Source organism: Lichenostomus cassidix, chromosome 4, assembly GCF_008360975.1.
Source record: "Lichenostomus cassidix isolate B80296 chromosome 4, HeHo_3.0, whole genome shotgun sequence".
NCBI lineage: Eukaryota > Metazoa > Chordata > Aves > Passeriformes > Meliphagidae > Lichenostomus > Lichenostomus cassidix.
In genome coordinates this window covers 8024894-8052643 of record NC_139484.1, presented here as the reverse complement: position 1 = coordinate 8052643, position 27750 = coordinate 8024894, and the positions used below count along the sequence as shown (strand labels likewise).

At 47.7% G+C, this 27750-nt stretch overlaps 1 protein-coding gene across 3 annotated transcripts in view; it reads right to left on the bottom strand.

Annotated features, from left to right (window-relative positions):
* Positions 1 to 27750, bottom strand: part of SEPTIN11 (septin 11) — a 43733-nt gene that overhangs the window by 12175 nt on the left and 3808 nt on the right. For all 3 annotated transcript variants that reach the window (XM_085057768.1, XM_085057767.1, XM_085057769.1), the window contains exons 2-7: positions 9210 to 9324; positions 6944 to 7139; positions 5717 to 5903; positions 3902 to 4063; positions 2185 to 2281; positions 1079 to 1247 (exon numbers count right to left, since the gene is read on the bottom strand). In XM_085057768.1, the coding sequence (XP_084913894.1) occupies positions 1079 to 1247; positions 2185 to 2281; positions 3902 to 4063; positions 5717 to 5903; positions 6944 to 7139; positions 9210 to 9324 (926 nt within the window). The remainder of the gene's footprint in view (positions 1 to 1078; positions 1248 to 2184; positions 2282 to 3901; positions 4064 to 5716; positions 5904 to 6943; positions 7140 to 9209; positions 9325 to 27750) is intronic.

Genomic DNA, 27750 nt, shown 5'->3' with positions numbered 1-27750 from the left:
CCTGCACAGCACCAGTGTTTTGCTGGGACCTCCTGCCCTGCTCCCCTGAGATCTACCGAAGGCTCCCTGTTCCTGGCTGATACAAGCTGGCTGAAGAGCAGCAGCTCCTGTGGCTCCCAGGGCCAGGATGCAGGGAAAACCATCCTTTTGATCCCTGAGCTCAGAGAGAATGTGTCCCTCATTTCAGATATACATCGGCCTCAGCCAAACAGCTTGGGATCATAGGTTTTGTTTGTTTATTGGAGGGGAAAGGCACCCAGAGTGAACTGCTCTGAACTAGCACGTACCAGATGGAGAAATTCTGTACATTTTCATTTCCTTTCTACTTATAGCTTGGTCAAAAGAGGCCTCGTGTACAGGAAGCAATGGAAATTCCTCAGATTCCTCCAAAGGAAGGGCTGAGCCCATCTTAAGCCATTGCTCTACAGAAAGGAAATCCAATAAAGCTTCACACTTGGGCTTAGTAACAGAACTGGGCTTGACTGCTTCCAGCAGAGTTTCTGTGCTGCAGAAGAAATGCAGCTGCATCAACTCAGCAAGTCAGAAATAAGACCCCAAACCAATGCCAGCCCCCAACACACGCATGTGTTACAGGGGCAAACTTCCACCGGTGCACTGGAATTCTGACTGCTTCTGAGGAGTGTGAGATGCTGTAAGGCAGGGGGTGCAATTATTGGGGAAATGCTAGGGGGGGAATGGGAAACAGGAAATGAAAGGAGAAAACAAACACTCCCTCCCAAATTCCCACACAGCTGTTTTCCCTGGCTAACGACTTGGGCTTCAGACCAATAAAGCTGTCTGACAGAATGAACTATGTTCAGTTATCAGCCAAACCTCAAGCATGAGACTGTGGCACCCTCTTCACAGCTCACCTTGGACCAGCTGTGAAGAGCTCTAGCAGGGTCAAAGGAACATTTTCCCCAGGATGCCCCCTCTGGTAACTCAACGCAGGGGCCACCTTCCTCTCGGCATGGACACAGCTGCACTTTCCTCCTGCCCAGGAATTGCAGGCAGCCCTGAGCAGCAACAGGGCAAGCTGGCTGCCAAGTACAGCAGTGCCTGAGTTCCACGTCCCTACCTGAAAGGCTTGCTGTCCGGATCCGTGTCCTTGAATCCCATCTCCTCCAGCTTGCAGCGCCTGTAGAGCTCGTAGTGTCGGGTGTGCGTCTGCTCCCTCAAGTCCTCCATGTTCACTCGGATCAGCATCTCCCGCAGCTTCACAAAGTCACAGTGGTTTTCATTCTCAACTGCAAACATGACAGAACATCCACAGAGAGAACGTTAAACCCATGGAGCTGGGTCCCCCCTCTCCCTGGATCTGGGCCCCAGTGCAGCAAGCCTCAGAGTGCTTCAGGCACACAAGAACTCCAAGTCAACCTGCACCAAAATGCTTTTGCTGAACTGGTGCTGAATCCATCCCACGCCAGCATGGGCTTGAGTTGAAGGCCTTGCACTGGATTTGCAAGATCTCTGTGTTGCCCATCTGTCACAGAGCTCCTGTCTCCCCATCCATTTTTGCACCAGCAGCAAGGTGACGATCCGTTTGCACACAGGATTTCACTTCCCACTCAAACCCACTCAAAATCCTAGCTCTCACAGGGGCCCACACAGGCAAAGTCTAAACTCGGTCTCAAACTATCTGGTCCTAGTTTGCTGGGAACAGCAAGAACCCAGCAGGATACAGGACGAGTCCAAGACTTCCCAAACAGATGAACTTATTTTCTAACTGTTTTTCTCAGTAATATCCTCTGGTGTACACAGCTGAAGTCCCCGAAGCTGCTTCAGGGTCAGCTGGTATTATTGAGAAGCCAGAGAATTTTGCAGAATTGCACTGTGAATGCTCCCCTGCAGCTTCCTGGGCCTTTTTCCAATGGGATACACAACTGAAGCCACAAGGAGACCGTCACCACCTCAATCCTGTACTTCTCAGAGCTGGCTGGAAAGCAAGGATCAGCTCTGTATTTTTGGCAGCTTCAGTAAAGCCTACGTTGCAAACAGTGCCCAGGCCAACCTCTGCCCTCCTGCAGGAAGGAGCTTTTGCCTCCATATCCAGATGTTCATGTTCAGATCCAAGCAGTGCTTTCTCGACCCAGATTTCAGTAAGGGCCATCCAGAGATCAGTATCTCTGGGATCAGAATGGGACAGGATGAGAAGGCTTAGTGTGTGTGCCTTTGGTAACATACCCTGCACAACACCCCAGGGGTACTGCCTGGCTTTTGCCATCTTATTGCCGATCTTCACTTCTTCGGTGCTGCCAACTACGGCAAAAGGAAGGTGGACCTACAAAAGGAAAGAACAATGAGGTCGGGGATTTCCTTTGCTGCCTTGCCAGGGATTGTTTCTCAAGAAAGCTGTTTACTGTGGCAGCTCTGCCAGATTTAAGTTGTCTAAATGCCTTTGCAATTCATCTGGCATTTTAGGAAGAGCAACAGGACAATCTGGATGAGAAACCTGATCAGATTTAAAGCCCAAAAGTCTGAAGTCCTAAAAATACAAGGTATGTACATATTTTTCATTTAATTACAAAGCCCTACTGTCTTAAGCACAGAACAAGTCTTACAAACTGGAACTGAATTTGAACACTGAGAAAAAAGAACTGTGAAACAATAAAAAATAATATAAAGTACATCTTCTCAAGGAAGGTAGGCTAAAAATTCAGGGGGATTCTGCTGCTACAAAGAACTGCTAATGCTTCCTCTTAAAAAGGGCAAAGCTGTGAGCAAGGGGAAGAGCGGAGCTGACCCAGCCCTGGGCTGACACATCTGAGTCACGGAGCTCTGCTCCATCCAGGTCTCTCCGTGGGTGTGGTGGCGACAATCTGGGATCTACTCCCAGAAGTGTGGCTGCTGCCAGGAGGGAGCTCGCCTCAGCTGCCAGCCCAGCCCCATGGAACACTCCCTGCCTTAGCAGCATCCAAAGGGGCTGGGTGAAAGCTCCAGGAGTGGGAGCAGTGTCAGGCAAGTTGTGGTCACAGGCTGGGTGGGAGGGGAAGATGTGAGGGCACAGGAGATGGGATTATCTGCCAAAGGGGTTTCCCAGCAGCCGGGCTGCACCTGAGGAAGGCAGAACACTGCACACAATGCACCCTGGTAGAGCCACATCCCTTCTTTGTGCCAGCTTCTCCCTGCTCAGAACACAGACAGGGAAGAGAGGCAACAGGGAGCTCTGGAGAAAGTCTAACATCGAGCTGGATGAGATAATTGCCCATCTACAAGCAGTTGAGCAGGAAAACTCAAAACAGCCTTCAAGTAGCAAGGAAATAGTTTAATCTGAGTGCACTTGCTTTAGGATTGGCACATCCTCCTGGGGCCAATCAAGGCATCACTGCCAGTAACCCTGAGCTCAGCTTCTCTTTGTACCCTGAGTCAGGCCCATGGCAAACAGTTGCTTCTCTTGGTAACCACCACTAAAATGTTTGGTCTAGTCTAGCGCTCAGTACCCTCAAATTTCATGCCCTTGCTAGAGGAAGGGGAAAGAGGTGAAAGCCAGAGCCACTGATGGCCACAGGCCCTGTGGAGAGCTGGAACATCAGTGCCAGCGCCCTGCTCCCACCGGAAACCGAAACAAAAGCAGCAGTGAATCACCCCCACTAACCAACAAGTGGTCGTTTGGGACAGGAAAGCCAAACCTCAGTTCTCTGCCCTGACTGCCTCCGGGCCCTGCCTCCCATCCTCTTCCTTTCCTGAGACGGGAATACTGCAGCAGGGGAAGGATATGAAAACTGCTTAGAGGAGAAGTGTTTGTCACACAGTTAAATGTATCAGACCAGGTATCTCCAGACCCTAAAATCTTCTGGCCAGGCTGATGTCTGTGCTTAGCCTGCAGTTTTAAAGCCAAATAAAACACAGCACAACCATCAAGGACAGGCCCACGCAAACTGAGGGAAGCAAGACAACATACACTCATGGTGGCATTGATCTCGGCCACTGTCTCCTCATCAGTCGGGAACTGGTAGATCTGGACGCCGTTGCTGACCAGCTCGCTCATGATTTTACTCTTGAACTTGTGCAACTCGTTTTTTGCAATGGTGTCAGCCTTGGCAATGATGGGGATGATGTTCACCTGCAAGACAGGACAGCACCTCCATATACAGGACTGCACAGGTTGCATCATCGGGAGAGGACAGCGGGACATGCAGTGACAGTCCTAAAGTGCAACCAGCCAGCACCCCCAGCACACGGACTACCCTGGGGCTGCTGCTGCCAGCAGCACCACCTCGGACAGGATTTCCAGGCAGCAGTCATGATGGCCTTAGAAAGAAGTCAAATGCAATTTGGCAACACGCTATTTCCCGTCCTGTCGTACTCCCCTCCTTACCCGAATTGGCTGAACAGGAAATGCTGTCATAGATTATTATGAGCTGCTCCAAAAAATAAGACAGGAAATGACCATCCAGCCACAGTGGGCTGGATAACTGCGGGAGCCACGCTCAGACAACAGCCTGTCACAGGCCTTGGCTCAGGGAGTGTCACCAGGGACACCTGGAGGGGCAGCAGACTGACTGCTGTCAGCCACAGGAGGTGGAAGCAGATGGTCCCTATCAATGACACACAGGACAGGGGCTGGCAGTAACACAGGCACACTTCCCCCACCTGTGTGCCCTCACGTGCCCCCAGACACCACTGCACTGCAGGACCATGGCTCACTCCTCCCTGCACAGCTCTGAGATGAAAGATCAGTTACTGACTCTCTTCCCTAGACAGGCTGTTGGCAAGGATAAAGATCCTGCCTTCTTTCTCCTCCCTCCAGAGGGACAGTTTCTGCTTTTGATCTTGCAGGATTTGTTTTTCCCTGCAACAGCAGACAGAAATCGTACTGAGGATAGCAGTGATATCGACCTATATGGAGGGATTTTAACTACAGTACTTGAAAATCTTCTTCTATTACATCACTTAATTCTGTTTGGAGTTATTAAATCCCCCTTAGCTAGCAGATAAAACAGGAATGTCAATTAGCTCACTTGGGATAAATCTCCATAACCTTATTTTCAGTTGAAGAGGGCAGGGAACCTTCTCCATCACCACATAAACCCTATCGATTGGCCTCTCTAGGAAATAAAGAACCACTGTCATCACTGATGTCCAGCATCAGGATCCAATGAGCCAAAGGTGCACAGTGGCCTGATTTAAATTGCTTAATCAGGATGTAAAGGAGCACAGAGAAGGCTCAGTTTAGCTAGTCAGGCTCTACATTTGCACCTCAGTTATTTTTCCTAGAAGATGTGAAATCTCATTTAAACCACGGTTTAGTACCCATGAGGGTACCTGGAAAAGCAGATGCCAAGTAACATATTTATTCGGATTCTTATTTGTGATATTTCAGCTAGAGCACCACTACATTTGCCATAGCAGATCAAATCACTGTTTTTGTCTAGCTGGACGTGGTTAGAGCGAGCAGACACAGCACTTCCATTTGTTTTTCACTGATTAGAAAGACAACCTGAACTGTCTTTATTGACTTTATAGCTTAGCCGGGGAGCACGTGGCCAAGTTCCCTACCTGAGGTAGGGCTGGAAAAGAGTAGGAGTCCAAACTCTCAGTAAATCTCCGCAGCACATGAAGCAGAATAATGACCCACTGTAGCAGCTCCCCCAAGGTACACTTCTCACACTTTTCATCTGCAATTCTCCACTACTAAACCCAGACATTATTTTCCTGAGCAGATGGCAAGGTAACAAAAGCACTACAGGGCCGTAGTGACACAGGCAGCAAGTACCTTACTGTCGAGCTTCTTCATGGTGACCAAGTCCAGGGATTTCAGCGAGTGTCCGGTGGGAGCAATGAAGTACAGGCAGGCGTGAATCCGCGTGTCATGGTAGTTGAACAGGGACCGCTTGATCTTCAGCTCTTCCTGCAGGTAGGCTTCGAACTGTGCGTCGATGTATTCTACTATGGGCTTGTAGCTGGAGAGAGAAGGCACAGGAAAAACCAGGGAGTTGGCTGCTGGGACCACATAGGCAACTGGTGGACACTCAGGAAGCTTCAGGGGTGCTCTGTATGCTACAGGACCCTCCCTGCCAACACAGAGTTCCTCCTTCACAAGGGTGTGTTTCCACTTGGTGCACAGGGGAAGTGTAAGAGATATGATAGCCCTGAATTTTAAGTGCATGGAAACCACACAAGACTGCTATCCTGAAAAACAAGGTATTTGGAAGTCTCTCCAGTTAAAGCGTGAGCTGCTGCTCTGCCAATCTCACTGAAAATCATCCAATATAAGAAAATTTAGACATGAAACCATCATCCACCCCCTAGCTTGTCCAAAAGCTCACGCCCTTAGAAGAGGAAAGGAAAAGTCACAAGATAAGAGAGACTTTTCAGGAATGGAGGCTGTGAGCAAAGCTCAGAAGACCAGTGCACTCCTTGTGGACTCTGATGGGTCCCTTTTGTTGGAGAAAAAAAGCTCCTGCAGTGTAACATGCCCTGATCTGATCAAATGCTTGTGCTTCTGGAAAGAAAACTGTTCCATGTGTTCCTCCTCCACCAAGGGCAGCCTCATGGATATCACTATGTGAGTTTGTAAAACAGCTGCTGCTCTGGTTTCTTAGCTTCTGGAAATTCTGTCTCTGACCATGAGACCCCAAAAAACCTCAGAGACATGTTGCAAAGAAAGCAGTAAGGCCTCCCATTGGGAGAAATATTAGAGGAAGCCCAGTAAAAAAAGTGGAGCAAAGGAGGACTGGGAAACCTCAAACCAGGAGCACAGAGCAAATGCCAACCACCACAGCCATGTGTGCCAGGACACAGCAGGAGAACAAAAGCTATCCCTAAGCCCTGCTGCTCTGGGACTCTCCTTCTTTCCACAGGGTTAGGCAGGAGCAGCATCATTTCTGGGATCAGGAAACACCCCCAGAGCAGCGAGGGACCTGCTGCCCACAGAATGAGGCCCTGGTGACCTCGGAGCCCATCAGAGCCAGGATTGCTCTCCTGACAGAGCTCAGTTTACCTGTCATCCTTGTTGATCTGATCGCCAAAGCCGACCGTGTCGACAATGGTGAGCTTCAGACGGACGTTGCTCTCCTGCAGCTCGTAACTCCGCGCTTTCAACCTCACGCCGGGCTCGTTGTGCGTCGCGGGCTCGCTCTCGAACTTGGTGTTGAACAGAGTGTCCATCAGCGTCGACTTGCCAATGCCAGTTTCACCTGAGCACACAGAGCAAGTGTCAGTGTGCTCCTACTGCTCTCCCTTACCTGTTTCTCTGGCACGTTCACCAGGTTAGGGAGTTATTCCACTTGGGTAGCTGTGGAATTAGGCTACAGGCACGCTGCTAAGCAAGATAATCCCTGCAGGAACAGATGTCTTTAGAGACAGTCCCCATCTTTACCAGTGCCCCAGGACTGACCCAGGAACTTTCTTTATGGAAGCAAGTTGCAAATTCTCTTAACTCCATGTCTGATTCCCTGATTTTATTTTCTTTCAGCCTTTTAAAGGCAGTTTTGTTGTTTCAAGAAGGCCACCTAAAACCCATGGTGCGACTTAGACAATAAAAATCTGAGACAGAGAAATATATATGGAGTTCTTAAAAGAAAAAAATAGCACACTGCTTAAATATCAACTTTTTAAACTATTACAGCTTCACTAATCCCCAGTGCAATTAGTAACACGGATGAAAGCATTAGCCTAAATCCCATTTTTAAGTCAAAAGTGTTTGTTTAGCAATTACATCTCAAACAGCTATTGCTACCCATGCTGTGAGCAGGGGTGGGCTGAGGCAACTCACATGGAAAGCCAAGTCCTAAACTGATGGCACAGACTGCTCATGGCCAAAGCTGCGAATTCTAGGGAGCTCCTGATGTGAACTGTTGCGTGCTGTGCCAGATAGGCTCTGCAGCATTTCACAGCTCAATTAAAGTCTCACATCACAACACCAAAGCTGATCATGTACTCTCTCAAATCACAATTTTAAACAATGATTTTTTTTCAAGGATGGGATTTCTGTTCCCTGGCCAACTGCAGCAGTTTGTGCGACACTTTAATATGAGGTGAAAATCAGTGGATGGGCACATTTCACAAGAAGGAAAGAGGAGGATCAAATTGCTAATGGAGACATATTAAGTCATGCTAAGAAAGGCATATTTACTGCAAGAGAGAAAGGCAATTAATTTATGCCATTTTGATCAAAGAGCTGCCTGCTAATTGGGCTGTTCCCTGCTGGATTGAAATGGTTTCACGCTGCTATGAGAGTCACGTGAGGGTTGGGAGCTCGAGTGTGCAGAAGTGCAACTGTTCTCTTATCTCCTCTTTCCACGCACAAAGCTACAGAGAGGAGTCAAGTTTGCCAGATTTCTTTTCAGGCAGCTCACAGAAATTCTCAATTTGCTGTAGAAAAATCACAGTCAGAGGGTTGTGGGGTTTTTCCAGCTAATTAATGTAACTAATTAGAAGGGACAATACTCCCTTCTTGGAGGCTTAAATGAACAAAGAATGGAAAGATGATGTTTGCAGCCTGCACTGCCAAGCTAAGAGAAAAACCCAGCAGTTTTGTCCATTTACAGAACCACATTCTGGGTCCACTGACAAGTCAAAGCTGGCTTGGCTCACAGCTCCCTGGGGCTGAGCAATGGATTTCCAACTGTGGAGTACCCACAGAGTACCAAGACAACAGCTACCTCCCTACAGCCAAGAGAAGATGTTGCCTCGTTGTATTTCACCCCCTGAACAATTTGGGAAAAGTAATTCAGGCCACAAAACCAACTTGCAGCACTCAGATTAAATACAGCAGAGGACAGGTGACAGGCTTTGTTCTCCAGCACATCATTTGGAGACTAAAAATGGCATAATTTCTAACTAGAGAAACTAAGAATGTAAGAAGACAGGCAAAGCCTGGAAGGGAAGGAATGCAAGTTGGTGAGAAACAGCCTCCACATCCAACTCAGAGAAAAGCAGATTTAAGTTAACATTCTTTTAAAAATACATTTCATTCCCAAGCTAGCTCAGTTTTCTTATGGGCAGCCTTTGGGGAAAGCAGAACCACTGGATGATCAAAGGGATAGATTTTAACAGCTAGAAATTTCCATGCTTTGACTCAGGGGGCAGGATAGAGGAAAGGGAAAGAGGAATACTAGATTTCACTGTGGAGCAGCTCTGGGACTGCCAGCAGAACTGTCAGTTCCCTGCCAGTATGGTCCCCAGTGGCTCAGCCCTGCCCTGGGCACAGGGAGAAGCTGTGAATGTGGAGCTGTGCCTCCTGAGGGCCCAGCAGGGTGACCTACCCACACAGAGGATGTTGAAGCAGAAGCCCTGAGATGTTGACTTGTTGACCAGCTGGTCCGGGAGGCTGTCGAAGCCCACGTGGCCAGACAGGGACAGGTTCCTGAGGTCATCGTTCTGTAACACCAAGAAAAAAAGCATTGAACAGGGTTGCAACAGGTCTGTCAGGGAAGAAGTCCAGTCAGAACTGTGTTAGGGACACAGAGGCTTTTGGGACACGGGAGCTAAAATGTCCCCAGCCCCAAGGCAGGCAAACACCACCACACTGGTTCTCCATGCCTGTCACTAATAAACCATGATTCTTTACCAAAATGCAACACCCAAATGCTGTTTCTGAGGCTGCAACATCCCATATCCCTGGGGTTATCCTAAGATTATTTAGCCAGACACCTGGAAAAGAGAGTGGAACACAGTCAGAGCTGTGAGCTGACCAGTTCCTGTTTAGCTGGTGAAGCAGCTGAGGCTGCCTCCTCCATGTCCGCTGTACAGCTACACAGCAGAAACCAGCCAACCTCCCACTTCAACACTTCCCCAGCAGCATGGGAAATTCCCTTAACTTGCCAGTGAGGCTGGCTCTCACAAGAAGCACACTGAGGAGTGTCACAGGCTGTGATATGGCCCTGCTTGCAACTCCAAAAGCTATTCCTGACAGACACCTGTGTATGCAAGCGGAGAGCCAAGGTGGTGCTCTCCTTGGGAAGGAGAAGCTCTCAGACTTGCTCTATCCTGCCAGGACTACAAGAGAAATGCTAACACTCTTGCCCTTTTCCTGCAACCCTTCGGCATGGCCACAGCAGGACATAGCTCAGATAGCAACAGTGCCTCTAGAGCCAGCTAAAACTTTCCACCTTTTCCAGGCTTTGACAGGAAAGGAATACAGTGAGCATGCTGCTCTGCCATGCCTTGGTTTACAAATAACCTCATCTGACACGAGGTGAGGAAGCAGGGCACCGTTCCCAGAGTTTCCCGCATGACCTACAAAGCTCCTGGTCCTGCCTCTGCATGTCCTCAGCAGGAAAAGCAGCCAGGCCAGGCAGCCCAGAGGTGTCAGTCACCCCTCGTGACCCACTCTCCTCCTCGACTGCTCAGGGGCTTGAGCTGACAACATCCAACACCCCAAAGCTGTTCCACAGAGGGCAAGGGGGCAGCACAGACCTTGCAGAAGGCAGGTTTGAAACAAACCCCAGACTGTATTTGGGACTTTCCCACAACAGCTGTAAGGCAACCCACAGAGAAGCTCGGAAAAACAAGCCAGCAGAATTACCTCTTCCCTGACAAGTCACAGTCATGCCAACGTCCCAAGCACAGTTAAAACAAGACAACAAACCCCCAGCCCCCCCCCAACTTTGTAAACTAGACCAACTCTGCCGTTAATTCACAACATTTTTCTCCCAAAGTCTGTTGTCCTTAACTTGGAAGATACTGACCTTTCTCCAAACCCAAACACTTCCAGCGGAGTCACTCCACCAAGGCCACGATAAATTACAGTCGTGGGCAGCCTCAGCCTGGTTTAGAGATGCTAGAAGCACCAGCTTCTTTCCACAAAACCAGTGGGCTTTGGACCAGACATGGATAACTCTTTTGTAGTTAATGTAAGAACCAGAAGCAGAGGATGACTTCCCACTCTCTGCACAATTGCTAAGCAGCTCCACTTCCCTCCTCCATACATAATGAACCAGCCATCAATTGCAAGGAGAAACGAGTTACATCTGATGAAAATAGACTCAGACCTGAAGAAATACAACAATTCCTTGAGAAAAGCAACATCTCCAAGTGAAAATGTCCCAGTCTGTGCCAAGAAGTATGGGCAAAGGGCTCCTTTATGCTATGCTGACACACAGAGCCTGACACCTGTGCTAAACACCTGAGCCTTCTCTTAGTATCTAAACCAGGCTTGTCCATAGGTAAATTTACCAGCCTGTTCACCTCCATCCCTCTGTGGGATGCTACTGGGAGTTACTCACCAGCACCACACCACAGAAGCTTAAGGTGATTAAGAGATGCCACCTCCTTCACTCAGACTGAGTAAAGAAAAACCACATACAAAGACCATCACTTCATTCAAGCACCACAGTGATCCCCCTGGAAAATGGATCGACCCCTAGGATCAATGTATGATGTGAATGGGTTAAATTATATACTCATAATATTAGTATTTTTAAAAAACTAGTGGGCTTGGGTTTATGATCAAGTGAAGGGAGCTCAGAGCAGATCGGAAAGCAGTAAGTGCCCATGACTCACAGGCTTCACACAAAGTGGTGGGTGTTGAACATCCCTCAGCACAGCACCAGTATCTCTTTCCCTGATATATTTTGGGAAAGCAAGTACTGCCTCATCATCAGTTGCTCAGCAGGAACAGGAGTTAGAATCATCTCTTGCATCTGTGTCAGTTATTTTTGCTGCAGACCTTCTCTGGTTTATTTCCCTCCCCTTGCTTTTTTTTTCCCTGCAAGTGGCAAACACCAACAGCGGAATAAACAAAAACTATCTCTGCACTTTGCAATGCCAAGTATTTTTCACAGGCAATGCTGCACAACAGGAGACAAGAGTAGCCTGATTTCTGATCAAAACATCAAAACACTCATGAAAAGATCAGAGGCCTGAGGCACAGGCAGAGATGAGACACAAACCCAAGCATCCTCCTCCCTCAGTGTTCCCAGGATGCAGTGCATCTCCCTGAGTAGAGCAGACACAGAAAATAGGTGCAGCTCTGCACAAGGATCACACATACCCATTTTGGAGGAGGCAGGAGACCCAAAAGAGCTAGATTTCTAATTCTCTTCCTCCACACATAAACAAAGCCAGTTCTGCAGCATGCAGATGGCCTTGGGAAGCTGTCACATTTTTGGGGGAGCTGCAGGCTGCTTCTCTCCAAAGAAAAGAGGTACACATGCTGCATAACCACTTAGCACTGCAGCCAGGCCTTTGCTCTCATTTTCACCTCTTCAAGGGGGTAGCTTTATCCACTAGGAAAGGAAGCCTCTGCTTGAGAGCAACAAGCCTGATTGCTCAGGGTATCAGTAGCAGAGCAGGCAAGTGATTCATGCTTTTGGTCTGACAGAACAGAAGTGTTGTAGCAACAAGGGGATGCTAAGTCAGATGGCCCTGCCTCTCCAGCCGTGAATCGCCATGACAAGCTCCTGAGCACAGTCAGTGGGCTGGGTTTGATCCCAACTGAGTCATCCTACTGAGAACAGGGCACCTCCAGCTGAACAGCAAAGGCTGACATCAATTCCTGCTCCACCCCAGAGCCCCTGTGTGCACTAACGAGCCATGGGAATGCTACAAGCATTGATTTATTCCTCCTGCCACATGGCTCCTCTTTCAGAGGAAGTCAGCAGTGCTGCTCAGGTGCTCCAGCCCCAGTGGAAAGGCATCTCATTGCCCTGCCTCACTGTCTTCTTCCCAAGTGCATCCCTCATTTCCCCTCATAAGACGAACAGAGCTCAGCACTACTCCTCCCTTTCCCCAGCACTGCACCTTAACACACTCCTGGACTAAACCAACTTCTCAGGAGTCAGGCACAGAAACACAGTCCTAGCAGGTACCTTGGTAAGCACAGGTAAGTGGTAGTGTCTGAACTACTGACCTCTAACAAGCACACTAAAAGAGTAGCTCTTTGCCAAGCACCTCTCCTTGCTCCCAGCTTCAGGATCCATGGACAAGATCAGCATGGGTAAAACTGCAGCTCCACAGACTCCTAGAGAGATCAGCCAGCTTGCACCAGATGTGCTGCTAGACTTGGGTGTCTGGATGTTCTCACATGTCACAGAGCCTAAGACATCCCAAAAGCAGTCTTTATTTTTAAGCTCTTCTTTAAGACACTCATGTCTCCTTTACTGAACCCCACGTTACAGGTCACAGCTTCCCTCCCTCTTCTCATACCATCCCTGAGCAGGAAGTGATTCTGAACGTCCAGAGCGACGTGCTAACCCCTACAAAAACTACATGAACAAATAAATGCTTGTTTCTTGGGAAAGATGCTGATCACTTGACTTCTCACTGCAGAGAGCCCTACAAGGCATCCCACAGTCGATATTTCTTAGATCAACAACAATCTCTGAGCTGCTGTTATCACAGCTGCTGGTTTTAACTGCAGCAGGGGAAGGGAAGGGGTAAGTTAAGCAGAGAAAGGCCCCCAGAGACTCAGCATCCACTACCTACCATCACTATAAAGAGACTGATTGTTAGAAACTCAGTACTCTTCATTTTAAGCGGGGGGAAAAAATGCCTTGCAAAAGACAAGAAATAGTTTGCAGCCTCAGAACCCTGTCAAGACTTTTAGATCTGTTTTTCTTCACACATAGCTCCTGGCGGCAATGGTTTCATAGGTCAAGCAATGCTGCAATGGATGCTCTGTGGCAAACAGTGGGTTTGCCTGGATGGGAATCAGTGAAACTATATAAAACAATTCAGCTGATGAGGCACGTGCAAGGAGAGTCAGCTCATTCCTCCCAAGCCACAATAACTTGGCAGAGCCTGCAGGAATAAAGGGAAAGTTATTCTCCTTGCTGGAGTCAGGAACAGTACGTCTGTGTGTGGATGGGGAGCTGGAGATAAAGGTGGGTCCTGTGTCACTCCTCCAAAGGCAGCACAAAGCAGAGCTGTGTCCCTATGCTTCCCAAAGTGTCTGGCTGCTGACTGGAGATAAAGCAAAGTTGCTCCTCTCCTGAGCAGGGAAAAAGCCCCACTCCCAAAAGGCCAAGATCCACAAGGACACCTGCATTTATTGCCCCAGTCTCCAGTCTGTTCTCCTTGCTCAGCACTTTACCATGATGGCAGCTATTCCCCAGTCCCAGCAAGCTCCTGGCTAAGCCCCTTTTGCTTTAAGGCTGCTGGCAAAACATTCCCCTTGGGCCTCTCCCAGCCCCACTGCTGCTGGCGGCTGGGGGTCAGCTTCACACGGCCTCCCAAGAGTTAAAGAAAACAAAAATGAGCTTCGAAATGAAGAGGGGAAAAAGGCTGGTATGCAAAATATTGAGCTCAACCCCAAACATGAGGCAAGTGTTTAGTTATTTGAAGCCACACGACTTAAGAGGCACCTTTAAGAAATTCTAAAAGCTTTTATTGTTGTCAGCAGCTCAGATCAGCATTTTTGACTCATTACTAAGTCAAATCATCTTAGATGCTGCATCCAAAGCCAGGGACCTCAGGGATAGTTTAGTCTGCTCAGATAAAAATGGAGCTCAGGCAAGAGCAGCAAGCACAGAAGCAAAGAGTAGTCAGCAAGAGACAGATCTCTCCTTCTCCCAGGGTTAAACCCAAGAGCTGGTGTCCCTGTCAGCAAGGCACCAAATATTCCCAGTTTCTATGCCAGAGCCAAGCTCCCTCTTCGTTGAAACAGTACCCATAATTCTGCTCCCCTTCCTTACAGAGGGTTAAGGGATGGTCAAACCCTTAACTGCTGGACAGATGAGCTTATGAATAGTATAGGGAGAACATGGAAAGCATGGAACAACTCCCTTCCCCTCCTTGGCAGGCAGGGATGCCAGAAGAAAAGGGCTCCTAGCAATCAATCAGCTAATCAGTTCATAAAGAGGGGAAGGACTTCTGGGCTGTTGTTTTAGGGTAAGATAACCATCAGTGTCACCAGCAGAGGAGGGGGAGTTCCTGTCTCCATGCTGATGCTGGCTGGCTGCAGGCTTGGGCAGATGTCTGCACAAGCTACTCAAGTCTGGGAGGTCCTTTGCTGTTTTTCTTCCCCCTTCCTTTCTTTTCCCCTCAACAGGGAGAGCAGATCCCTGTAGAAGGCATATTCTCATTGTGTACATTAATGTGTCAATCAAGCCATGAGGATTTGTGCCTCCCTCCCTGCCACCAAGCCACCAGTGACTCACTGCTGCAGTTATTGTCCCTGAGGGATGGACTGCAGGAAACCATCTTGATCTTCCTGGATAAAAGCTGGCACCAGCTGCAGCTGCTTAGGGACACACAGCTCCTCACTAGTCCCCTGCCCCAGCCCTCAAGTGACATCCACAACAATAGCAAGGAGCCAGGTCTCTATTCCCAGTACCAGGGAACACTGGCAGCAGAGTTAAGCCACAGCTGGCTCCCTTGTTCATTAAAACAGGGAGGTCACAGGGAATACAAAAAGGCTCTCCCTGAATCGCTGGATTTTCCTTTTAATCCCCAAGAATCAGGATAGCAGAAAAGGTTATTCTGTGGGAGGAAAGCTGGAAGCAACTTGACCAACAAAGCACTGGGCAGCAGCAGATGGGGAAGGGCAGGTGAGGGACTTGTGCTGCCCTCCCTTGCAGAAAATACTGCTCTAGACATAAAATCTCACGGATCTGGGAGATCACCAGCCAAAGGAGGCTGCCAGTGAGACCAAGCAAGGAGTTCCCCCAAGGAGATGCCCCCAGAGACTTGGGTGATGCTGGACATGCTTCCACAGGCACAGGCAATAACACACAGAGCTGGCTCCCTAAATGAAGGCAGGATGACACAGGGAACAGCGAGCAGGCATCACAAGCTGGCCCCTGCTCAGGTGCAGCCCACACACACTGAGCCTGCCAGAAGAAAAGCCAGCGTGCCCCATCCCAGCTACCCCAGCACAGATGCCACCGGAGGAGGGAAGCACAAGGCCCACTTGCTGGACATGTAGCACCAAATATCCCGGTTTCCAATGCTTGCAGCTGAGAGTGTTACCCCTGCCACATGGCAAGGACACGCTTCCTGCAGTCCATCAAATCGCCGCTGTTCCCGCGCCTCCGAGGCACGCCGGCGGGAAGCGAGGGGAACTGCTTACATTGGCAAGCTGCAGGAACTCGGCGGGAGCGCGGAGGAAAAAGGATACAGTTGCATTCTTCTGGAAAGAGGGAAGTCAGCAAAATCCGACAATTCAGGAGTGGCTGCAGAGAGTGGGAACGAGCATTTGTCTTCAGGCAAAATGTTTGGCTAAAGGTCAGCACAAGCTCAGAGCACTCACAGTTCCATGTATGCCAAGAACTGACATAAAAGACTTTTTTCCTCCATAGGTTTCCAAAAACCACGGACCTTTCTATTTGGAGTAAAAGTGACTAATGCTTCTAACAGCCCCTGATGTCACATACTGCTAACCAGCAAAAGAAAAAAAAGCTGGACTTTGGGGATGATAAGGACCATATGTGCATTCCAGCAAGGCTTGTAAACTTGCTGAAAAGAAAAAAAAAAAAAAAGAAAAAAGAAAAAAGAAGAGAGGAAGGAAGGGGAAAAAAAAAAGACATAATGTGACAAACAAGAATGAAGACCATCCAAAGGCAGAGCCCAATGAAAACCAGATGCTCTTTGCTACTCTGGCCAATCTCTCTCCTGACAGGAGGACGATGTGCAACTGCCTCTCTGACCGCCTGCATGAGGCTGAGGGAATCAAATGGGAGCTGCTGCTCCTTGCCTGCTCCCCACACCGACCCACTCCACTCCTCCTGCTTCAGAAGATGCACACGGTTTATTGCCATTCCCTGCCCTTTGTCTTCTGCAATGCCACATGCAGGGAAGGGAAAACCTACCCCTTTTGGCATCCCCAGCCATCCCCTCAGCCAGGCAGAGCAGAGAGCTGGAGGTTCCTTCATGTGAGCCCTGAATGAAACACTGCACAGTGACACACCACCTAAGTCAGGCTGTGAGTCCAGGCCAGCTAACACCAGTGAGGACTGGAGAAGGCCCAGTGTTTGTTAGACCTGAGAACATGTCACCTTAAGAGTTAAAACCAGCTCCAATCAGGACAGAAGCCAGCTGGGAGACAGCAGGAAGGCATGTTGCTATATGGCCATTAGAAATACTTTTCTGTCTTTCTTTTCTTTTGCCTTTTTCCAGCCCTTCTGACCACACAGTCCCACACCACCACAGATACAGATACAGTCCAGCAAGGCAGCAGAGGGGAAAGACCCAACAGCCATTTCCTTCTGTATTTCACTGTCATGCACTTAAAATAGCCTTGAAACAGCTGCACCACGGGCCGTTAAGTCACTGGAATTATACTTTGCTAAAAGCTGGAGGCACAGCCCAACGCAGGACCTGACACAGAGGGAGGAGTGAGAGATGAACTCGGCAAGATTCCAGTTGCACTCACAGACAGACCAGGGAGCTCTCTGGGACACTGCCCCTGGGCACAAGAAGGTAGAATGAAGAAAAACCTGGCAACAGAGCATCATATCCCATTGCCAAGTTTTCCTCTAACTTTCCCCAGGCTTTCACCAGCTCCAGTCCAGTTAGAGCTGTGAACACAACCACTGCAAAAGTGGGATTTTGAGAAAGAAAAGCAGCCCAAAGGGCTTGCTTACAAAGCTGTAACAAGGCAGCACTGTTCCAATACCTGACTCAAATGAAGGGCCGTTGGGACACAAAAAGCAGCAGCTTTCCTTGAGGTGGCGAAGGCACAGAGAGCAGTGCTGCCTTGCAGTTTCTTAACTCCATGTGTTCCTTCCTGAAAAGCTGCAGCCACACATCAAGGGCACGTTTTGTCAGCTCCTATTCAACAGGCTCCAGGACTGAAAGGTGCCCCAGATCGTGCTCTGGATAATTAATTATCCCTGGCACTTACAAGCAGGATCCATGTTAATACTGTGCCCTGCTGGCTTGCACAGGGGCAGGTGGGGGACACCATGGCTGCCTGACACACAGACACACTGCTGATGTCTGCACAGACCCAATTCCCAAGTGAGGCACACAGAGCTGTTTCTATCAAGGCACACAGCTTCAGATCATTTATTTACCAGTCCTCTGGAATCTGGACTAAAGAGTTCAGATTTATCACAGTAGTTGCCTTCACATCTGAATCCTGAGGTAACACTGATGTACATACACACACATGGCTTATCCCATGCCCAGGTACCACAGCACTGAGTACAAACATGTCCTGACTTCAAACTAACCATCACCCAGCTCCTTGAAAAGTCCCTACCAGGGCTTTCAGAGTCCAAACAAATGCTAGATACACACAGGAATTCCCCAGGAAAACCTTACTGGTCTAGCATTACCACAGAAGTGTTAATCCAGTATCAACCAGATTGAAAGAGCTGGCTCAGACCAGCTCTTCTTAAACCCATACGCAGAATGCACGTGCATATAAGGTCATTAAGTAAAAGGCCAGAGAAAACATTTTGGGTTTAGCCAAGTCCAGTGTTATGACTCCCACCAGCAATGGGTGCACTCGAGTGTGGTTCTGACCAAGCAACCAGGACACAACAACAAAGCAAGAAAACCAGTTTTGAATGAGTTCATGGTATGGTCTAATAGGCTGAGTGTTGAGTCACAGCCCTCACATCTGCTTTGAAAAGGAAAACAGAATGCACAGATCCCCTTATGGTACACAGCTCTTTCAGGGCGCCACAGAAGTCCTTCAACACGAATAAGAAAAGGTCAGCAATCAATGAATATTGAAAATTACAAATACTGTTTGCCTTAGCGCACAGTTTTTCATCTTCAGCAAGAAGAGAAATGGAATTAAGTTGGACTGAATCTGCACAGAGATAGTAAGGTGAAAGTTTACTCAATTATTTGGGTGACAGTTTTGGAAATATTAGTCCATAGACTCTGAGCTCTCAACTGACTCAAAACAGTAACATTCCCCACTTGCCTTCAGCAAGTCCTGGTTTTCCTGCCTTAAACAGGGAAAGCCAATACTAAAATTTTTATAAACAGGAGCAATTCTATATTTCAACTGAACTACTTCCTTCCCTCCACCTCACTAATTCCAAATTTTTGTGGTTGCCTTCAAAGTCTGTGTTTTGTCTTTCCAAAAAAACTTCACTGGTGAGAGTTCCTCCAGAGGAAAGGACATCTGATCCAGGTCTGCAGCACAGCCGTAACACTGGGATTGTTGGAGGAGATGGGACTAAAAGGCAACCCTACATCAGGTTTTTTATCCTCCTTGTTTTTTTGCTGTGCTGGTAACTGCAACAGAGACTTCACGTTTCTTGAGTCAATAGACATTGCAAGACAAAACATTTCTCACATGCAGCCCACAGACAAGAATGTTCCCACAGTCCTCTCCATATCCATCACTTCCTAAGAGGCAGGACCACAAAGGCGAGTGATGACCACTACAGTCCTGGTGATGCTCCAAGCCATGAAGAATCCCTGGATGTGACACCGGCAGTTGCCCAACATACACTCCAAACCATCTGAACTCCATAAATGCACGACTAAATAAACATTTACAGGACCAGAAGAAAGGATTAACTCTCTGCTCATAAGGAATCCAAGGATTAGCTTTACAGCTCCAGTTTTTGAGTTGTAGTGGAGCTAAACCTTTCATTCCAGAGATTTAAACCAACTCCCAGAAGCATCAAGAGTCCCACGCTGTCCCACGCCTGTGTTCTGGAGTTTATCTTGTTCCTTCCCACCCCCAAAAAGGGATAAGGCTTTCCTTGCATTCCAGCTGCTGATGACAAAGTAACAGAGTGTGAAGGACGTGACAAAGCACGTCCCCACCACAGCACAGGCCACCAAGGTCTCTGACACAGCACAGCCCAACTCCCTCTGGCAGATGAACATCTCTGTCTTTTCCAACACACATCCTCAGCCTCTCCTGCAAAAACCCCACCAAGGAAATCCAATGCCCATGGTGACCACCAAAGGCAGCTCAGGCAGTGCCATCACCCTATAAGAAAAGGGTTTTTCCACAGGAGATGAGCCTGGGAGCTCTCTGCAGTGAGGAAGGATCTTCCCCTCAATTACAGGCAATGACATTCAACATCTGGCTTATCTGACAAGGTCCTTTTTCAGGGGACCTCTTTTGCAAACACTTCTATTACTGAGGCACAAATTCCTGGGGAAGAGAATAAAAACTGTCATTGGTGCAAGCGGGATTTTATTGTAAAGGCAACAAGGCCACAGCTGAGCAGATGCAGCAGGCTCCTGAGCTGTGTGAGCACAGCCTCCACCCCAGGGCTGGATCCTGGCAAGAGGCAGCGCGTGCAGCGCTGGCAATGTCACGGCATCAGGGATTTCAAGCAGGTTTAGAGCAGATTTATTAGTGTAATCCTAATAAATGCAAATAAAGTCAGATATAAATCTGGCATAAGTCGCTACCTATGGAAAAAACTCCCCACGTCCCCCCTTCACCAATGTCTGTCACTAAAGTTCAAGCCTGTACAGCCACCCTTTTCCTCCTTCCTCACAGCAAGGACCTTGGAAGCTCCAGTGACACCCCCAAGTCCCACTCCTACACTTCCCCTCATGTCAGTAGGTTCTGATGCTCCCAGCCCCTGAACCTTCAGCCAACTCTTCTGTTTCCATGAGCTTAGCTTTTGCTGGTGAACAGTTTTCCTTTCTGCTCTAGAAAAAGGGAGATACATAGCCCAAAACAAAAACAAACAACAATGGGAACAGTGTATTAAATGTACAGCACAAGGAAATAAGCAAAAGAAAAATACTTTCTTGTTGGCTGATGTTAAGTTTTATTAACTCTATTATTCGAACATCTATATGTAAAAATCAACAATTCCTAAAGGAAAGTACTAACAGTCTTTCTATACACAAACCTACATTAGTGGCTAAATTCCAGATACTAATTAAATGCATCCTGTAACAATAAAATTCTCTTTGGACTTACAAATAATTCCAAGGACTTGATCCAAAACCTGCTATCAACTTTGTGTTCAGTGTGTTCCCCCCCACCTTAGTTCCAGAACCAGACTTCCTATAGCTGCTACCTCTTCCCAAATTCTTCATCCCGACACAGTCTCTGGCAGAGCTGCCTGTTCAGTGAGCTTGTGGTATGTGTCAAATCTCCAGAATATTTGAGGATTATGTTGCATTTCAACCTGTCCACTGGAACAATGGGCACTTGTTACAAGAGAGGCAGCAAGCAGTCATTTACACACATAGCAGAAGCAACACTTGGCCAGGAAGAGTGAGGGAAGATGTTTTCATGGCTAGCAAATGGATAAATAAGCTCCATGAGAACAAGTTATCCAGCAGGCAGGCAGCTGCTCAGAGGCAAGCACTGCTTTATCATATGACCAAGCCTGGAGGCATAAATTGCAAAGAAATGCCAGGTAACGCAGATCAAGTACAGCAAATCTGCTTGGAGCCTTCTGTAATTATCTCAAATCCACAAAGATGCTCACAGGTAAGTGGTGCACATCAACTTCTGCAGAGTGAGACACTCACGAAAGCTTGCAAAGGGATAGCTATCGTCTAAGCTTCCCCTCAGCTGTGAGGATAAACTTTGTTATTAAAACCAGACTTCAGAGATGTTTTCAGCCCTGCCACAGAGCGGATGGATGAGCAGAGAGCAAATAAACCACAATTAGTGGGACACAGGCACTGATCCTGCCCGACACGCTGTCAAAGGCTTCCCATCCGCATTCCAAGGCTCCCAAACACCTTTGTGGAGCCAGACCTTTGGCTTCTGGTATCTCAGTCATCCTCTGGCTGCAGTGTCGCGACAGTTTAATTAAAAGCAGGAGCCTGAAAAGCTGGAAAGAGGCTGGGAGTGCTGCTGGGCTCACATCTGGCTCTGGAGTCTGGTGCCGAGGAAAGTCGTCCCTTCCTTTGGCCGCAGGAAAGGCCCCCAACACCAGGTCCCAAGCCACGGGACAGGTCTGTTATGGGATTGAGCTGCCTTGGAACTGCAAGATCAAGTGATCTGGCATGTGCCCAGACAGTCCAATTACCTGGAACAAGGACACTGTCCTCCCAAGTGACAAAGATGCTGCTAAGGCTGCTTGGGAAAAGCCTGTAGCAAAAACACCTCCCTGTGTTGCTCCCCACTTCTTGTTTGGTGCATGCAGTAGCATATTTAATGCATTTCTGCTACCTCGGAGTGTCCTGCCTAGAGCCCAGTGCAGCTCTGCACAAGGGCCAGGCTTTAGGAGCTAAGTGGGACACTTCCAAACATTAGCCTGAGCTAATCCAATGTTATTTTTCCCACAGCAGCCCGCCACTCACAAGACCATTGGCAGAGATTTGCAAACCACTGGCATTCGCCCACATTCTCTGGAATGGTGTTCTTCCAAATTCATAAATTATTCCATACACAGGCTGCTGCAACATCCATTAGCTGTTGGAGGAGTCCTGCTAGAAGGTTAAACTGGAGCCAGTATCCACCCCCACAGATTAATTAATGCTGGCCACCACATTCTGCTTCGACTGTCCACCCCAGTCATGTTTGCACTTTGAAGGGAAAGCAGAAGCAGTTGGATTCAGATTTAATTTCTACCCTCCTGTCAAGACTTGTGCTGTAGCAACCCATGCCACTGCTTGTGTTAAATGAAACCCACACTTCCTATGTTATTCTCCCATACAGTCCAAAAGCACACAAACTGAATTCTCTGGAGTACTACGCTCCTGGACAATCCAGCTGCTCAGATTTCTCCAGAACAGTTGAGCTAAACACAATTCAAAGTCTTGCAACCTTAGGAGTACAGATGATACATGCTGCACTGCTCGTGGCTGAAATCCATAGCTCAGGGATAACTTTTGGAATGGAACATTTTGCAAGGCTGTTTCTCTTAATAACAACAATAAGCAAGAAGATTTGCCATGAGCTTGCACCTCCCGTGGTTACTTCACGCTGTAGCTTTGTATGCTCGCAGTACTTGGATTTTTCATCCTCTTTTTCCTCTCAACTCCTCTTTTTCCCTGGAAGCACAAGGACAGGCAGCAGGGTACATCAGGTATCTCTCCACAAGCAAAGCACTGGGCTGTTCAGCCTGGCTGAGTCACTGTGCCAGCACACTCCACACAACAGCAGAGCACGAGTCCCATGTGGAGCAAGACTGACTGTGACAGATGAGCAGGCTCCACTGCACTGGGCTCAGCTCCTGCAGCAGCCACGCTGTGAAGACCTGACAGAGCAGGTAAATCCTGTCACAAATTTATGGAGCCAAACCTAAGGATTTGGGAAGACAAACATACCCGAAGGCAAATTAAGCCTGCTCCAAGCGAGCGCTTCCTGCAGAGGCCTAGGGAAGATCAGTTCACATGAAGGAGCTCCTTGCTCTGACATGCTCTGTAACGCCAAGTGCTGCAGACCTGCCTATCCCAAAACTGGGGCACAATTCCCACGTGAGGTGCACGTTTTTGCCCTAGGCTCGAGTTATTTAATGAGATACCAAAGCGAGGGATCTGCTGCTGCATATCCTTTATCAAGATTGCAGTCTCCCACCTCCACGTTGCTCAAAGCAGGAGGTGATGCACGAATCCACAAGCAGCCCTGCCTGGGTTGCTCATATCCCAGAGCAGCTGGGGTCTGACAGATAAATACCTGCTGAGCAACTTGGGAAGCCTTCAAAGAGGAAGGCTAATGCCCAGCTCTTCCTCCCACGGTTGTCCAGGAGAAGGAGCTAGGTCTGCACATGCAGTATGAGGACTCCCACATCACACTCCAGCACAGCCCAAGAGCCTGTGCCTGCATCTGGCCAACAGTAAATGCTGCCCCAGGAGAGCCAGTGCAGGCTGGAGCAGCCCTTCCTCGGGCACTTCATGCTTTAATTCACATTTTCTCAGGTCACTCAGCAGCCCCTGAGGGTGCAAACTAGAGCATAAACTTCAAGAGCAGGCTTGCACAATCTTCCTACTCAGACAGTACCCAGGAGGATGGCACACATCCAGCCATCTCCATCCTCCTCCCTTCCATCCAACACCACTGAACTCTAGATGCTGGGCCACAATCCTCCTCTTCAAGGCACAGCACCAAACCAGGAATATGAAGCTCCAGCCCTGAGCAGCTTCCAATTGCCAAGATGTTTCAGCACACACAGCTCAGAAAAAGATACATTTACCACAGTGTGGATACTGACAACATCTACACACCGTTCCCTTGGGACTCCTTACTGCGTATTTTACATAGGGACCAACCACCTACTTCATGCCAGAAACATTTTCTAGCCCGTGTGAACTTTATAGTTCCCTTCAAACTGAAACCAGGACAGCATGTAAACTGTATCGCAGCTAGCCTGGATTTATACTTCTGGCTTTCTGGCTCAGCCCACTGGAAGAAATCATCAGGTTACTTGGTTAGGTTATGAAAAAATGCTGCTTCCCTCAGGTTATAGCAAAATCTTGTAAAGCACATCACACTGGAAAAAATGCTATTCTGAACTCCATTCCTGGCAAGGCCAAACCTAGAGGAAATGTAGCTGTGTTCAGTAACAGACAGGAGTCACATGGCAACCCACAGTTTCAAATAATGTTTTGTTTAAACAACAAAACACCTCTGGCTTTGTGTTTAAACGGTTCTGGCCTACATCAGAGAAATTAAATATCTCTCAGGAATGCTCTACGCGAAAATTGCCCTCAATTGCATTTGCATAAACCCAGAGAAACAAGGTCAGAGTTACTCATAGTGCTCACCTTTAAACCCTTCCTCCTTATTGTTACATCTCCTGGAAAACACAACTTGCATATTACCCTATTTGAATAGTTCTTTTCTTGAAGGTAGTTTTAATTAAAAGCATTAATCTGGTAATGCCTCTGTGCCACAAGAGTTCACTCGATTTGGTGCAACAGGGCGAGGTCTGCAAAGGTGACTGTGGCTGTGCTATTAATTCTCTGATCACAGCTTGACACCTCACAAAACAAGGGAGGGAATTATCTTCTCCTTTACACACCGAGGAAACAAAGGTAGACCAAGACAAAGGCATTTGCCCAAGACCACACACCAAATCAGGGACTGAAACAATTGCACCATGTCAGCCCCACAAGCCCTAATTCCAAGTGGCTGCTGTAATTACTGCTCTAATAATTAGTAATTGCTCAACTCCAAATGCTGAATAGCAGGAGTGCTTTCCAGCCGGGTGAATATTCAGCTACCTGGAAATATACAACCCGAGCTCCCCTGACAGTACTACTCAATCATGTATCAGAAACCAAAGTGAATCGTTCCAATTGCTCAGTGACCATCAACTGTGCATCCCAGAAGGGGAGGCACTTCTCCGAAAAGTTGTTTGCTTGTTTTTTTTACTTTCAGCCTGGTTCTTTCCAATTCAGGGCATCAGGAGAGTTTACCATGGCATCACTGAAGAGCTGACCCAGAGCCCAAGCACACACTTCTTCCAAGCAGGTTCTCCCTGGCACAAAACAGCTCCTGGATCTGGTGCCACTTTCTGCCTCCCCTGGACACCACAGACTTGTGCTGCTATCGCCAAATCCTTCCATTCCCCACAAGGCAGAGCCAGGCCTGCGAGAGAGGCAGGAGCATGCAAGTGCTCACTTGAAGATGGAAAGATTTAAGGGAGCTGGGGGAGAAAAAAACTGACATAAATTAGGTCAGATGCTCCTGAAAAATGCCAATTACTTTATATATAGCGATAGCACTCTGATATCATTTAATCTCAGCTTGCCATTGTCAGATATTAGCTGAAATTCCCTGCTTTGCTCTGGCTGCCATATTAAAGTGCCATGTATTTAATATTAATGAGGCAGATGAAACAGAATGAGACCAGGCTGGCATTCTCTGTGATGAAAGACAGCTTGTGGGAGAAGAGCATTCATTTAAAAGCACTAGGGATTTTTCTTGGCTTGGAAACTACATACAAGATACAGGAAACCAACAAAACCCTTTTAAAATGTAATTAATAATCTTTATCTTCTGATCCTATAAGCTAACAAAGGCATAATGATTGAATGACTGTTTCTTCTGCTAAAAAAACCCATGATACCAGCAAGCTGAGTTACCTGGCCAGAATTACAGGAAGCTTTAGATAAACTGCTAAAACAGGATTTGAAAAATTACTTCTTTTCCTCCCCCTCCAGTGTCAATACCCTTGTGCTTACACTCAGGCAAAAGAATCTCAGAGCTCAGAACTCTGACTGCACAAAAAAGCAAAGGCATAATAAGGCCTGCCATAGGCCAACCTGGACATGAAACAGATTTGCAGGAAGAAAAAGCAGCAGCCAATAGATGTGCTGGTGAAGTGGTGTGATTTGTCACCAGACAATATGGCAAAATCCCTGCTCCTCTTGGGGTCTTGACATGAAGATTTGAGGACTGTGCATATGTTCAGTCCCAGATGGCTGTGTTAAGCCTCATAATCACTCCCAGCATTTACAGTGAGCAATACCTGCTCGCAGTATGACAACCTAATCTTTTAGCTGTAACAGCTCAGAATAAATGAGCACTGCTTCCAATTATTTAATTCAACACTTTCTGACAACACCAGCCTTGACACCTCAAACTAGGAACAAAACAACAACAAAGACTATTGAAATAACATTAGTCATGCTGCTTCTATGTTCATTCCACAGATAGCCAAGAAATGTAATTCTACCAGTTAAAACTAAAGGAGACAACAGAGAAAAGAAAAATCTTTAATCACAGATGAAGTAAGAAAAGGAAAATCCAACTATGTTTATGCACAACCTCTTTACTGGCAACCCTGTACATTTCCTAGACACATCCAGGTGATGTGGGGAAATCCAATTTCCTGCAGAGAGATGCCAGGAATGAGTGTTAGTCAGAACGTGGTACCTTCACCTTTCCAGGTTGCGAGTTTTTCATTTCCAAGCTAGTCTGTTGCCTGCCAAATTTTGTCCTAGAAAAATTAAGCCAGGACCATCAGCCTGACATTTTTCATTCATCTGAAAGCTGCTAAAAGCTTCCAGGCTGACTCAGATCAGAGGAGAAGGGTTTACACAGGGGCTGCAAGGAGATGATTTGTGTGCTTCAAAACGCAAAGATGTGTCTGTGGCCACAAGTGGGAACCTCTATCTGAAAGGCTGAAAGCAGCCCTGCAATTCCACCTCTGCTGCAGTTCACACTCTTGTATTTCCCTGCGAACAACTCCTCGTGCTGCCCTGCAGAAGAGGGAGCCACAAGCTTGGGGTCACCAAGCAAGCTCTCTACTCAGCTTGCTCCTTTCAGTTTGCCTACAGACAAAACCAGAGCTGCCATCACCAGACTGAGAGAAACTTAATTCAAGCCAAGTTCACATGCTCACACGAAGCACTTTGACACTTGGTGTATTCAGCCCTCATCTGGCAAATAGGTTCTGTCAAGTCTCCTGCTTACACAGGATGTCGTAATTCATTTGCACCCAGTGAAGCACCCAGACTTGGCAGAACACCTTCAGATCCACAGACAGCCCTGAACAGTCCAGCAAGGCATTTACAAAGATCCCGCTCAAGAGTCAAAGCAGCTCCTCACTTCCACACCCATCACGTGAGAGAGGTTAATATAATTGTTGAATGAAAGACATGAGAGGCATGCAGATTTCCAAGAACGATTTATATTAGAACTACTGCTGTGCACAGGAATCAGTTCTCAGGAGCCGCTGGCAAAGTGGGCAACAACTGTGGCTTTAAGACCAAAGTGTTTTAAAACAAGTCTTTTTCTATTAGCTTGTGCCAAGTATTCATGAGCCAATCTGGTAAAGAAATAACCCACAATTACAGTACTTCAGTAACATATTTCCAGCAGCTAGATCCCATCTGAAAATAAATCCAGAAACAGAAAATCCAATTAGACAATAGAAAGATCTAAAGAAGCTATAAGCTAAGATGAAAGAAAGCACCAACTCCACATAACAGTAGCAGTCTGCTCTTTGACAGCATCTTATGTGGGATGCTACTACAGAAAACAAAAACCTTAGGCCTGCAAGAAGAGATGCAGCTTCT